The sequence below is a fragment of the Miniopterus schreibersii genome (assembly GCF_964146895.1).
Source record: "Miniopterus schreibersii genome assembly, chromosome: 1".
NCBI classification, from domain to species: Eukaryota; Metazoa; Chordata; class Mammalia; order Chiroptera; family Miniopteridae; genus Miniopterus; species Miniopterus schreibersii.
Genome location: NC_138101.1, coordinates 60,633,445 through 60,647,634, shown reverse-complemented (window position 1 = coordinate 60,647,634; position 14,190 = coordinate 60,633,445). Strand labels below are relative to the sequence as shown.

Sequence of the window (14,190 nt, the reverse complement as noted above, 5' to 3'; positions counted from 1 at the left end):
ATTAAAGTTCAATTCAATAAACAGTTAATTTTTTAATGAAATTCTATTTTAAAATAGTATTTAATACATGCAATAATTATTGTAGATAATGTGAAAAATAAAATATGTGCAAGATATAATTACCATTTTCAGGAGCTCACAGTCAATAAGGAAGCACTATATATACTTGAAAATCAAGTATAATAACATATAAAAGAAGAATAAAGAAAATATACAATTTCAGCATTGTCTTACTTTGACACTATTTTGCCTGCAATGGTTCGTAGAAAATTCAGCCCAAAAGCATGTGTCTCTTCTGCAAGCACAGCTATAACAAAGCTGTCTTCTATCTTATAGGTAGTGACTGATGTGGCTTTCGAAGAGACACCCAAGACCTAAAAAGGTAAATATTTGTAGTTACAACACTTAATCAGCTTTTTGTCTTTGAATTAAATTAAATGCCAAACTGTCTTTTAATCTTCAAAGGAGTTTCCCCTTCACACCTCCCCCATCAGTAAAACTGAAAACATGTTAAAATAAAACTATTCATTTCATAACATGTAAAATTATACCCTAAACTAAAAATTATAAATGATCCCAAATTATATCATTACCTTATTCTTCTATTATTTTAAACTGAATTCTAAAAAATGTAATTATTTAGATACTTCAGAAAAGTGGTGTCAATCATACCTGGTTTGTGGTTGTAAATCCAGGCCTTTCTATTTTGCATGAATCCAAGGCCTTAATTTTGGTCACTTTGTCTTGATGACCCTGGTAGGTCACTTTACAATCCCCAGAGATATCTACCTAAAAATAAAATCAAAATACAGTGTTTAGGATTTTTACATAGACCATATGAATTCCAGTGGGAATTGGCTTAAAAACTGGGGTCTCCAATATGTCATGGGGGGTTGCCTTTTTGTCCAGGTCAACAAGTTAGGAAGATAGGAAGAACTCTTTGGTCGAGTCTTGTTAGTGCCTTCTTAATGCCCAAGGAATAATAAAGAATTTCCTACTTCTCTCTAATGTCTAATAAGAATTGGACAAATGGCCTGGTCAAAATCAGTGTCTGGTAAATGGATAATTATGTGGCAAGGGGAGCTGAATTTCAGTGTTTTCTCTAGGCTGTGTGTGTGTGTGTGTGTGTGTGTGTGTGTGTGTGCCCTTTGACCAGCTAAGTATGATTAGAAATCTCTAAAAACCTGTTGGATTAATTCAATTCATTATAAGTCACATCAGCAAATTGAGTATAGGCAAATATATTCCAATATAAACTCTTTAGCGTCTCTTGGCCTTTCAGAAGGCCTCTGCCAACACCACATCCAGCCTCCACTCTAACAAACCAACATTCTCTTGGCCCAGCCCTGCCATCAGATTTTCTCACTTACTCCTGGGCTGTCTGAATTCAGAGTAGGAAACTTGGACTCAGCTCTGCTTTTGACTCCAGGTGTGATATTGGGGAAGATACTTAACTTCTCCAGTTTAATCTCAGTTCCTTCATCTGTAAAATGAAGGGGGTTGGTATAGACCAGTGGATCCCCAACTGACAGTGCATTCAAATTATGTGAGAAAATTGTTAAAATATACATGCTAAGGTCCTCCGTAATCTAGTGAATCAGAATCTCTGCAGTAAATCCTGAGAATCTATATTTTTAATAAGCTCCCCATAGGATAGTGATACAAAGTGATACCACTAGAACAGCTCCCCAAGTTTTTCTGCATCTGTCTTTCAGTCTTTCTATGTCTCTTTAGTATAACTGAATAGAATTTACTTTACCCTGTATTTGAGCACACATAGGTGTAAATGTCAATTTGTTTCATATGTAAACAGGACTTGACCACCCAGCTCACCTTTTCTGAATAATACCATATTAATTTCTACAAATAGAAGTTGATACAAACAATTTAGACAACTCCACTGACAAATAAGAGTTTGGATTTTGCCTGGCCAGCATGGCTCAGTGGTTGAACATCGGCCTACATCCATGAGATCAAAGTTTGATTTCCGGTCAGGGCACATGCCCGGGTTGCGGGCTCGATCCCCAGCAGGGGCAGGGCAGGAGGCAGCTGATCAATGACTCTCTCTTCTCTCCCTCTCTCTTCCTCTCTCTGAAATCAATAAAAATATATTTTAAAAAAAAAGAGTCTGGATTTTTAATAATATTAGTAAGTACCTCATTGGTGGTTCCAGAGCTTAACTGCATCTGAAATAGGCTAGCCAGGCCTCTCTTGAGATTTTCTATGGCCACTGGCTCATTTTCATATGAGTAGAAGTTTTTGACCTAAGGGGGAAAAAGGACAAATGTAAATGAAGCAAAAATGCATTGTTTATCATACTTGGTTAAATAAGTGGAAGAAAAGGTTCAGATTCTTAAACCTCTAAATTCTAGGAGAAAAAGATCTATGACTGGGATTTCTTTTGTTGTGAAAAGAAACTATTTAAATTTCTAAGAAGCTAGACCATCAGAATATGAACTTGCAAGAGATTGATAATGAAGGCTCTGAACACAAGCATAGCATAGCAGAAGGAAAGAGAATGCAGATACAGGCTGGGATTTCTGTGAAAACAAGGGGTGCCCAAGGAAGAAGAATCAGGAACATTCTCTTTGAACATGTCAACATATTCTCTACTCATAATTCTGCTTGAAACAAAAACTAACCAAGGTTAAAATAACAGCAAAGAAATAGGTTTTTAGAAGAGAATGGCAATCACCGCTCTTGAGACAACTGAGAGAGCACAGCCACCAAGAGCTATGATAAGGGCCAGACAGAGCCATAATACCCATGGACAAAATTCCACAGGGCTGAGTTTCTCTGCCTGGCCCTGCACAGCATTTACGTTGGCCTTCAGAATAAGCAGATGTAGAAGGTTGGAAAATCTCAGGCTGAGACTGTTGTTACTGCATGGCCTGCTCCAGGCCCTGCTTTGAGTTTCCCTTTAGAAGGCAGGGAAAAGAGCGTGGCATGAGGAGAGGGACTGTGATTTGGCTGCAGTAGTGAATGGCTTACTTAGCTTTGTTTCATCCTTGATATTATAGGCATGGGGGTGATGACAATGTCTCATACCATTTCAATAATGTAGCTCATGTTTAAGAAACAAGGATAGAAATACAAAGAAAACTTTCTGAAAACCAGGCTGTCATTTTTCACCCTGTATTTACTCCAAACATTTCACAGTATTTAGAACTAGAGGATGGATATAGCTTCCCTGTAAAAATTCCCAAGGTCTATGGCAATTATAGTTGAGAACTTCTACTAAATATATCCTGAATACCTTTCTATTTTTCTTTAAAGCCAACCATGACTTCTCAAGTGAAATGAATCCAATCTGAACAATTCAGCCTATGTGAAAATCTCCATAATTTAGAAGAGAATATTTTGCCAGAATTAGCCAAACAAGTGCCTCAAATCTCTGTTATTTTCTACATATACTCCACCTAGTGACAGATTTACTAGGTACTTTATCTGACTAATAATCAATTTTAGACATTACAATGGACAAACCTGTAAGTGTGGGGATTGTGTTTGTCCAGGTTAAAAGGAAACTGGAATAGTGACCTCGGTGTCTGAAAATCTGTGGTATCATATTCTCAAACAAATCACTGACAATTTCTTGGACCCAAGCTGAGTTTCTGATGTTCTATTTTGTAAATGGACCTTTTTTTATTTTTAAGAATTATAGTGCAACTTCCTTTTCAAATATTTCAGAGTATGATATCGCCAGATATCATGACTACTATAGGTTCATAACTGGATTGTTTGAGCCCAGATACAGTCAGAGGGCTCATTGGGTGGCAATGCTCACACGCCTATGGCCTGAGTTTTAAATACTTTAGAAAGCAAGAGGAGCCATTAAGTGGGAAAAGTACTTTTACTTGTCATCAGTAGCCTCACTTTCATTCCAGGCTAAAAAATGTGCCTGAACTATTTATAAAGTTTGACCTAAAATTCCAGGAAACCCAGTTCTCAGATTTAATCTCTGGACTATGCATAAGGTTAAGTGCTCTTCTGTTACTAACCCCCTTCTGTGTATCAAGATTTGATCTTGACCGTAGGCTACCTCCCTAATAAAATGGTGTTGCAGACATTTTTATTTTCCTGGAAGGCTAAATGATGTAAACTGTGAGAATAGAGAGTATTTTTTTAATTCTTTCTTTTACTTTTTATTACTACAAAAGTGGTCAAGTCTCTTTTTCCTTGTCTGACTGCTACTTTGGGGGCCTAAATTCTGTTCTCTTAGTGCAGACCACTGAGGACTAAACAGACAGCACTGGTATCCACACTAGCTAAATGTCAAAACTATCAGAATTAAGCAGGTTTTGATAATTTTAAAAAAAGTAATTAAGTCAGAACTTTGCAGTTCAATCCATGTGGCTATCACAGCAGTAATCTTACATTTATTATTTCACAGCAGGAACTAAGCAGGTTTTATTATATTCAGGCCATAAAACTGATTTCTCCACTCAGTTTTGAAATGAGCTCTGAGAATCTGAGAGCACAGGACTCTTATCTAAATTCACAGTCCCCAGAGCTTCCAGAGGGCAGCAGTGGCACAGTCTAGTGACAAACTAAGTCTTTAACCCAAGGAAACCAAATATGGGGGTCTGGGGAGGAGATGAAGTGCCTCTCCCTGACAAATTTTGAGGGTCAGTTTTCCCTTGGAATCAGTAAGGATTATTCATATTTTTTTCTTAGGGGAAAAAAATGCTTCTGTACATCCCTTTAATTTATACATTCTTTAAAAATAAAAGAAAGCAAAATTCTACTAATTGGCTAACCAGCAAAAATTTTAAAAAAGGACCCCAGGAAACAGAGGTTAGTCATTTTATTTTTTCTACTTAGCTGGAGTTACGTCTCTAAACATATCTTTGATATATATCTAAGATGGAGCATAAGTAGGAAACAGCACATTGGAAAATGGACAAGTGAAGAAGTATATGAAGAATTAGATTTTCAAGGTGTCAATTTATTTGAGAGGCTCAATGTGTGTACAAGAGCCACACTGCTAGTTTCAGAGAGCTAGTCGATGCCTAGAAACAGCACAACATAAAGGGCCAACTCAGCAGCCACGTGATTAATTTAATCAATACTGACAGCAAAAACCAGAAATGGAAATTTGGTAATTATCCAGTTCACTGGATTAGCATTTCAGGCAAAGAAAAAATCCGTGCTATAACTTGAGATATCTTTTGCTTATCACTGTTAATCAAGTTAACCAGAAAACTATCATATTTCCAACTTCATTTATGATTTGTAGACAAAACTAGAGTCATGCCCAAACACTTACGTAGATGAGATGACTGGGCATGAAAAAAAGATGTGCAAAAAATATGTATCTAAGTATTTTAATCAGCTCTCTTTTATTTTTTATTTTTTTTATTTATCTTTATTGTTAAAAGTATTACAGATGTCTCCCTCTTTTCCCGCATTGGTCCCCTCCACCCCGAATCCACCCCACCCCCAGGATTCTCTTATATAATGTCAACATGAGAGCTTCAAACAGGGGGCTCAGGAAAGACAAAAAATACATACTAAGGAGCATCCTTGAAATCACAGAAATTTCAGAGAGTAAAATTTAATTTGAGCCTGGGGTAGAAAATACTCTTTAAGAAAACTGTCAATCAACAGTTCAATCTTCCCTTTCACAATTTCTCTCATAGTAAGCTGAAGCGAGAATTTAAAATAATGATCTTTCTGACAGTGATGTGACTGAAAATTTCACATAGCTTCCTCGTCTTCAGGGTCATGGGTTTTTCTCCCCCCAGTAAGTACTTTATCGTTATAATTGAAAGATAGCACAATGTACTTTAACCTGTGGCTACAGTAAATCATCCCAAGTCATAGCTCCTACAGAACTGGCATGGTGGAATCACTGGAATAATGATGTGGCAGCTCCATCCCAGCCTTTGAACAGTGAGAGCACTGAGTTCCTTCCTGTGTGTAACGAAAGACTTTGTACTCAACTGCTATCCAAGGGGCTATAAAATGATTGGTTGTCATTAAGACTATAAAATGCAATTAATATTTTATGGGTTCAAGTGCTTTGCCACATTGGAAGGCCAGAGAAGAAAATAACAGTATTTCATATTACTAACAAAGTTGTGGTATGTGAAAATCAAGTGAGTTAATAGATACGATGAAGAATGCAATAGGAATGCTACAAATCAACAAAACAGGTGATATTTTCCCAAATGTTTTCCAGGCTAGAAGATAGTATAACACCGTGGTTCCCAGCTTAGATTCTAAAAATAGACCCTCTGCCCAGCTGGTATAGCTAAGCGGTTGAGCATTGACCTATGATCCAGGAGATTAGGGTTCAATTTCCGGTCAGGGCACATGCCCGGGTTGCGGGCTTAATCCTCAATAAGAGGTATGTAGGAGGCAGCCGATCAATAAATCTCTCATCACTGATGTTTCTATCTCTCTCTCCCTTCCTCTCTCTGAAATCAATAAAGACATATTTAAAATAAAAATAAAAATAGACCCTCTGTTTTAAATTCCAGCTTCACCATTTGCCAGTTATGTGACCCTAGGCAAATTTCTTTACTTCTCTTAACTTTGGTTTTCTCATCTATTACAAGAGAATTGCAAAGCAGCACCTGCTTCCTAGGGCTGTCCTGAGGATAAAGGAGATAATTCATGTAATGCCTTCAGCCAGTGCAGGCTTTGAGTGCTCAGTACTTTTAGCTATTATTAAGCAAACAATAAGCTTAGCCTTGCTCAAAGTCCGACTCATTTTAGCCCCATATAACCTGGTTTGTTCATTCCTTTAATTTACAAGCATTTATTGCATTCCCAATATGAGCAAAGCACTGGGTATATAGAGATAAAGACATCATTTATGCTGCCCACAAGAAGCCTACTCTTAATGTGGATGGCAGACAAATAAAGAGAGGATTACAATGAATACACTGTGATCAATGTTTTCATAGAAATAAGCCCAGGGGAAAAGGGGGTTTGAGAGAATGTTGGGAAAGGCTTCCTGGAACATCAAGTCAGTCAGTGCAAGGCATGGTTCTGGGTGCTTCTTGGAAGAAGGGAGTCAAAGGGCTCAAAGGTGAGAAGAGGGCTGGAATGTAAAGAATGGGAATTTTCTCTACGAAAACCCATAATCTAGCAATGAACACAAATGACCCAAAGAAAGTGATAAGAGCCATGAGTGAGCTACAAAGTGCTAAGAGGATGCTAAAGAGGACTGGTTATTTCCAGCTGGCTAGAATTATGTGGGCTTTATAAAAGAAAGGCCCCTGAGCAAAACCTAAGCATGGTTAAGTATTTTAACAAGTGGAGAAGAAAGAGAAGCTTTCTTGAGATGTTGATTCACATTTGGTTGTAGGAGAGGTGGCCATACAAGAATCTTTCTTGTGAGTTCATTTTTAATACTTTATATAAAAACATGCACCATGATTAGAAAAATATTGCATGTCTAAAATTTATATTTTAAAGTATTTGTTTTCATCTTTATTTTGAATCTAGAGAAATTTTAGAGATGTGTAGAGTTGTAACTATAAGGGTTCTTTTCTATTTTTTCTACTTTAGTTCCTAAAATTGAGCTTTCATCTTTATTAATGCATTTTTATGCACATCAATGTAATACCTATACTTTTCATAAACCCACATGAATTCCCTAATAATTCACTGATTACAATTGGTTCTCAATCCCAAACATATTAAGACCATTTTAATACACTAGAATCAAACCACAAGTAATGTATACTTACAAAATTATCTGAACAAATTTTCAAATAGATATTATAGTGTCTATTCATTATACATAAATTGCTTTTCAAAATCATAATTTTTAAATAATCATCAACATTACCTTAGAAATGCCATATCCTTTCAAAAGCTTCAATTTTGTACTTAAGTCAGATATTGATATTCTCATAACAAGTTAATATCACATATCTAAGTTAGATCACTTCTTTCTCATTTGTCCACTTTCTTGAATTTATTCAATCTATCTGTGAACTTCTGCATTACAATATCTTTCTAATCTTCCTTAATGCAATAAAGAATGCACCTTTAAATAATCTCTCATTAATAAACAAGTATTTGATTCAACTATGAAGATTTTTATAAAATAGGGAACACAGATGTCTAGAAAATATAAATGAATTCAATGCCTTGATTTACTTCTGAAACATTTAATTTGCAACCTGTTTATTACTTCTTGAAAAATTTCATTTACCATAAAAGTAATGACACCATAATCACCTAAGAATAGTATCTACAAAGGGGAAGAAAAATATGAAGTTGGAGAGAAAAGATGGGGGACACCCCCCCCAAAATCACTTTTACCTTCCCATGGACTAGATGAAGGAGCATAGGTCTTTGTAAAGCTTCCAAGTTTCCTTTTCTTATGATTTTGGATGGATTTTTTCCTTTGAAAATGCTCTTCTCTCCCCTCTTCTGATTCACATTTTCAACATTTACATCTTTAATCTGGAATCATGGAAAGTAACCTATTAGAAAACTTTCTATATCTGTTTTCATCAGATTCTCTTGGAAAATAAAATGGTAAAGAAATAAATAGGGTTGGCCATAATTTCTTCTGTTGTTTTTTCAATTCATGATTCATCGGACCTAGCCATTAACTTTAAAACAATGGAGAAGGTATTCAACAATTAGGTTTTTTAATTAGGTAAAAATACCAATACTTAAAGAAATCTGTGACTTCAGGTTCATAATAATTATGACTAGAAGATCGGTCTTTTATGTCATTGTCATTCATTCATTTTGAACTGTTGTTATCTGCCCCAACTTTTCACTTCCTGTACCATCTGTTTGGAAGGAGTCCTGCCCCATTATACTTCATCTGCATATACAAAATTAAAGATGAAAAGTGTAATTGCTGAACAAGAGGTACATAATATTTTCTGCAGAATACTGTTGTATTGAGAAATGGCTCAGAGATGGATGATGAAGTTTTGATCCAACTTGGAAGACACAACAGCTGTTAGAGACATCCAAAGAAGCAAAGATCACTTAATAAATATATGGCAATGACACCTCATTGTAAAGTATAACAGCAACTACTTATCAGTTACAATGAAGCAAACTTTGGTTGTGTTTATCTGTTTCATATTAACATGTGAAGTATTAGCTGACTTTACTAAAGAAATCTATTGCCTTTAGGTCCTTGAAAAGTAAATATGGAATCACCATATATTAAAACTGGGAGAAACCCCAGAGACTATCTACCTTGACCTCCTTTCTCAAACCATAAATCTAAAGCATTATAATTGACCAAACACTGCCATGCAGAGAAGCACCTGGATTTTTCCTTAGAAAGAACACACAATAGATTTATTCCCTCATTGGTAATTCCACCTGCTATATCAAGGAACTCAGGAAAACTGAGAGGTCAAATTTATCTGCTCCTTCAGTTACAGTAGTCTCAATTGTTTTTCACATGATACTAATTCTAGATCCCTGACTCCCAGAAGATTTCAAATGGATTCTAGTTTAATGTGTCTATTAATACGACACATAGAACTGGACATCATACTCCAGTTACTCACCAGCATAGGCCTTTTTTTGCTTACTTCAACAATTTGGAAAGGTTCAGATTGCTTTTGATTAGCAAAAACTTCAAAACTGTAGATGTACATGTTTTGGTGATAGAAAACAAACTACATGGTTATACAACCAAGCACACAAAACAAGCACTATCAAATGGTACACTTCTCAAAGACTTTGCTGACATCTGATGTCTGCATCTCTCTGATAGAAAATGCCCACCGTGATTTGGATCAGCTGGTCATCATCACCGTCCGGATTCCTCCACAGTAAGATGACATCCACATTGGATGAAATTCGGTAACCCACACTGTCTTGGAGTTTTCCTTTGCCCTGATTAACATAAACTTCAGTGGAGTATGTGAGTTTGTACAGTCGGTCATTATTTAAAGAGAGACCAGTTGTGTGACCTGAATAAAGATAATGACACGAGTCACGTATTAGTCATAAAGCATCCATCAGGCCAGGATTTTGCTGTCTTTACATGGATGCATTCCGATCTAGCAGAGTGGTGCCCAGAGGAAGTTCAGTGAATATTTGCTAAGTAAAAGACAGTTCTACTTCATCTGCTAAAATCATTGGCTTGAACAACAATAACAAAAACAATAAACAAATAAGCTTCCATGTCATAAACCTTAGTTTGTATCCCTAATCAATAATCAGATTATCTAAATATTGCCCTGGTTGAACTATAGAATATTGTTAAAGAAATGTCATTGTGTTACTTTAAATTATATAAATCTCTCCCACCACCCCAGCTTTATTAAGGTATAATATGATTTCAAGTAGAGGTTCAGCTCTGGAATTGTTTTATAAAATTAATAAAAAACATTTGTAAAGCCCGGCCGGGTGTGGCTCAGAGGTTGAGCATCGACCTAGGATCCAGGAGTTCCGGGTTCGATTCCTGGTCAGGGCACATGTCCGGGTTGCGGGCGAGGCAGCCGATCAGTGACTCTCTCATCGTTGATGTTTCTAGCTCTCTCTCTCCCCCTCCTTTCCTCTCTCTGAAATCAATAAAGATGTGTTTAAAAAAAAATTGTAAATAAATGCAATGGATCATTGCCAATGTTATTTTAGGAGTCAGAAGACAGTTCCTTAAATTGGGTATTTTGAATATTTAAAGAATATCCCTCCAATGCAATTTACTCTGTTCATTTAATTAGTAAACTTTTAATACAAAGGTACATTTCAAGGTTACACCCATGTAAGTTTAAATTAGCTGTTTCTGAATAAAATGATGTTACATTACATAAAACCTTAGCACAGTCTTTAATCTGACAGGGGCAACTTAATGTCAAATAGTATACAATTTAACCCAAAGAAATGTATGGGAGTGGGATCAAGTCTTTCTTAGAGATGGCCTGAAGTTTACAGTTTTGCAAACTGTTTTCTTTGCATATTTTCTATCTCTAGCTCTTAGGAGGTAGTAAAAAAATATTTCAATATACATTTTTCTTCAGTGCTCATGAAGCTGTATTACCTATTTAACTATAATAGGCAACCATAACTTTTCCTCTCCTCAGGAAATATGCATATGAGGGAGGTCAGGAAAGGAGGTTGAGATGAGTAGGCTAGAAGTAAGACAGTTGAGAAAAACAGTAAAATTACTTTGCAGAGTCAAAATATTAAGAAAACCTGTGAAAATTCTTTACCATCTACTATTTCTATCACCTACCACAGCACCTACTGTCCAGAGGGAAAAATGGTCAAAATATATTCTCTAATAAACTAAGAGTTTTATGTTCATTAATATACAGAGTGTCCCAAAAATGTATACATACTTTAACAGCTAATAGCTCAATTTTGAAAATGAAATGTATTTTAATAAACACTGCCTTTATAATTATTCAAAAGTGTGTGTATACATTTTTGGGGACACCTATATTTAATCCTCACAAAAACTTAATGGGGTAGGTATCATTATTAATCCCATTTCACAGATAAGGAAACTGAGGGGCACAGAGACTATACAAGGTCACCCAGATAGTTAGTGGTGTTGTCAGGATGTGAACCCAGGCTGTCTGACTTTAGAGATCATGCTCTTATCTGTACCATATACATCTACACCTTTAGGTTGAACTCTTCTCTATTTCTAGGGAGTGAGCTGGAATTCATTCATGCATTCATTCATTCATTCATTCATGCATGCATGCATTCATTCACTCAACAAGAATGTACTGAGCACCCACTGGGTGGTGGGCACCTTTCTAGACTCTGGGGCTATACCAGTTAACAAGTAGACAAAATGTCTACCTTTGTAGAGTTCATGAGGAAGAGATGGGCAATAAGCTTACATACTTATATACGTATATAAAGAAAAATGGAACAGAAAATGGAATGGAGATGCTGAGAGAGAGACTTCTGTGAGATGGTAATATTCTGGGCAAAGGCTTTAGGCTAGCCACATGGATATCAGTGGAAAGGCATCCCTACAGAAGGAATAGCAAGTTCAAACGCTCTGAGGAGAGTTCATGCAGGTACAATGGAGGAACAGCAGGGAGGCCAAAAAGGCTGGAGTTAAGGGAAAGACAGCAGAAGGAGGTGAGGTCAAATAGGTACCTATGGGTAGCAGGGAGACCTGGGGGGGCCTCTGCATAGACTTAGAATCTGACTCTAAGTAGATGTGTGGTAAAGTTGTATGACTGGACAAACCTTCAAAGAAAGGGGATAAGGAACTGAGAACTAGGAATCTGGAAAAGCCAGGAGAAGGAAGCGTGGAGGTGGGTATCCAAGCATATGAACACAGAAACAGACTGTGTCCAAGCAACAAGCCAGGCAGAATCTCAGGTATGAGATACAGAAGGCAGAAAAGGTCAGGAAAAGCCTTGAAGGAGATGAATGAAGTATGCGACTCCCTAGCCTCCCCTACCTCCACTTCTTTTATATTTTAACTAAGGACACTGTTGCAGGTTCAAACATTGGTTTTGTGGCCAGGAAAGATATTTTGGCCCAAGAGGTCTTATTTTAATGACACCTATCGAATTCCAAATAAGGCATAAAGGAAATAAATGTTTTCTTATCTAATCCTCACAGTAATTCTGTTTTGTGTGTGTGTGTTTTTAAAATATGTCTTTATTGATTTCAGAGAGGGGAAAGGAGAAGGAGAGAGAGAGACAGAAACATCAATGATGAGAGAGTCACTGACCGAGCCCACAACCCAGGCATGTGCCCTGACCAGGAATCGAACCCCGATGGCCTGGATCCTAGGTCGACTATCAACAGCTAAGCCACGCCCGGCCGGGCCTCACAGTAATTCTGAAAGATAAGCATTATATGACAGCCAAAAAGAGCTGACTCTGCTCTGCGTTCACCTCAACATACAGATACAATGAGGAAATTGACATTAATATTTATTGAGATCCAAGTTTTGTGGACTACATGAAGGTGTCTTCTGATTGTTACTGCGAAAAGTTTGTAGAAAGGGAGGCTCCCTTAAATTCTGAAGCTTTCCAAACTATCATGTTGACCATTTTTTCTTACTTTTACTTTACTGGTCAATAGAATGTGAAAAGGGATCACATGTAATAGATCAGTTTTTGACTAGGACTCAGAAGAGATAAATCACAGGAAAGAACAAGCCTTGTTCTCCTAGAACTTTTTCCTACCTCTTTCAACAGGAGATAAACCTAAAATGGTTCAAGCAATAAGTGCATTGTGCTGTAGTGTTGTCCCTGCTACCCTCTCCTCTTTGATAAATATTTCTCTGTTTATTTGTTCAGAGATCTGGCAACACTGGGCAATACGGATATGTTCTACTTATATTGTTGACTTAACTTCTTACTTAAGGTGTTGCTCTTTAGAGTATACAAAATGGCATTTTTTGAAGCTGAGATTAGCTAAACACAGATGAGAGAGTCAGTGCCTCTTCAATGTTCCCCTTCAAGTGCATCTAGAATTTTCAAGTGCCTTAAAAGCAACAAAACTTAGTTTCAAACCTTTTAGGAAATATCTCAAAATACTCATTTATTAAACTTAGATGAATACAGTAGCATAATATAATTGGTTTAAGCAAGAACACAAAGTAGAAATAAAGGTGAGGTTTGAAGAGACATGCAATAGTGATAAGGATAGGTCATGGGATTCAGGATTCCAACAGAAAACTGTAAGGCTGGAAGTAAGAGTAGGATGAAGGATAAGGAGAGGAAAATGGAAGATGATTAATGTGCATGAATTAAAAGTATGGGTAAGGTCAGGGACTAAGAGAAAGACCAGATGTGAAGAAATAGTTCAGGTTTAGAGTGACGAGATTAAATAGAAAGTTTACGTGTGGGTTATCGAAAGTAAAAGTACTATAAAGAAAACCCAAGGCAGGCACTGAGAATAGATCCACCATTACAAAAAGTGATTCAGAAGAAGTAGGGAAACTGGAGTTTTCAGAATGTTCACACTCAGCATCTCTCTTCTAAAGAGACCCTCTTTCATTTTAACCTGAATCCCCTCCTCTATTCCCCTCACAGTCCGTCCAACCTGCACTCAAAATCCACCCAAATCTGGGGATTTGCTGAACAGCTGCAATGACGATTAAATCTGAGATGAGTTTTGAGGTGATGCATGGGATCCCAAAAATTTATAATGGTATGATTTTAAAGTAAATTCTTCACAAGTAGTTTGCTTGTTAAATGTAAATCACTACAGGGAGCAAGGAATTTATTATTAAATCATAGTACTATAATACAAAAGGTTATC

General features: G+C 36.7%; 1 protein-coding gene across 3 annotated transcripts in view; it reads right to left on the bottom strand.

Moving 5' to 3' along the window:
* MTTP (microsomal triglyceride transfer protein) overlaps nt 1-14,190 on the bottom strand; it is a 55,120-nt gene that overhangs the window by 29,881 nt on the left and 11,049 nt on the right. For all 3 annotated transcript variants that reach the window (XM_081147771.1, XM_081147770.1, XM_081147769.1), the window contains 5 exons: nt 9,727-9,914; nt 8,284-8,427; nt 2,157-2,264; nt 673-789; nt 235-374 (listed from right to left, as the gene is read on the bottom strand). In XM_081147771.1, coding sequence (XP_081003897.1) covers nt 235-374; nt 673-789; nt 2,157-2,264; nt 8,284-8,427; nt 9,727-9,914 — 697 coding nt within the window. The remainder of the gene's footprint in view (nt 1-234; nt 375-672; nt 790-2,156; nt 2,265-8,283; nt 8,428-9,726; nt 9,915-14,190) is intronic.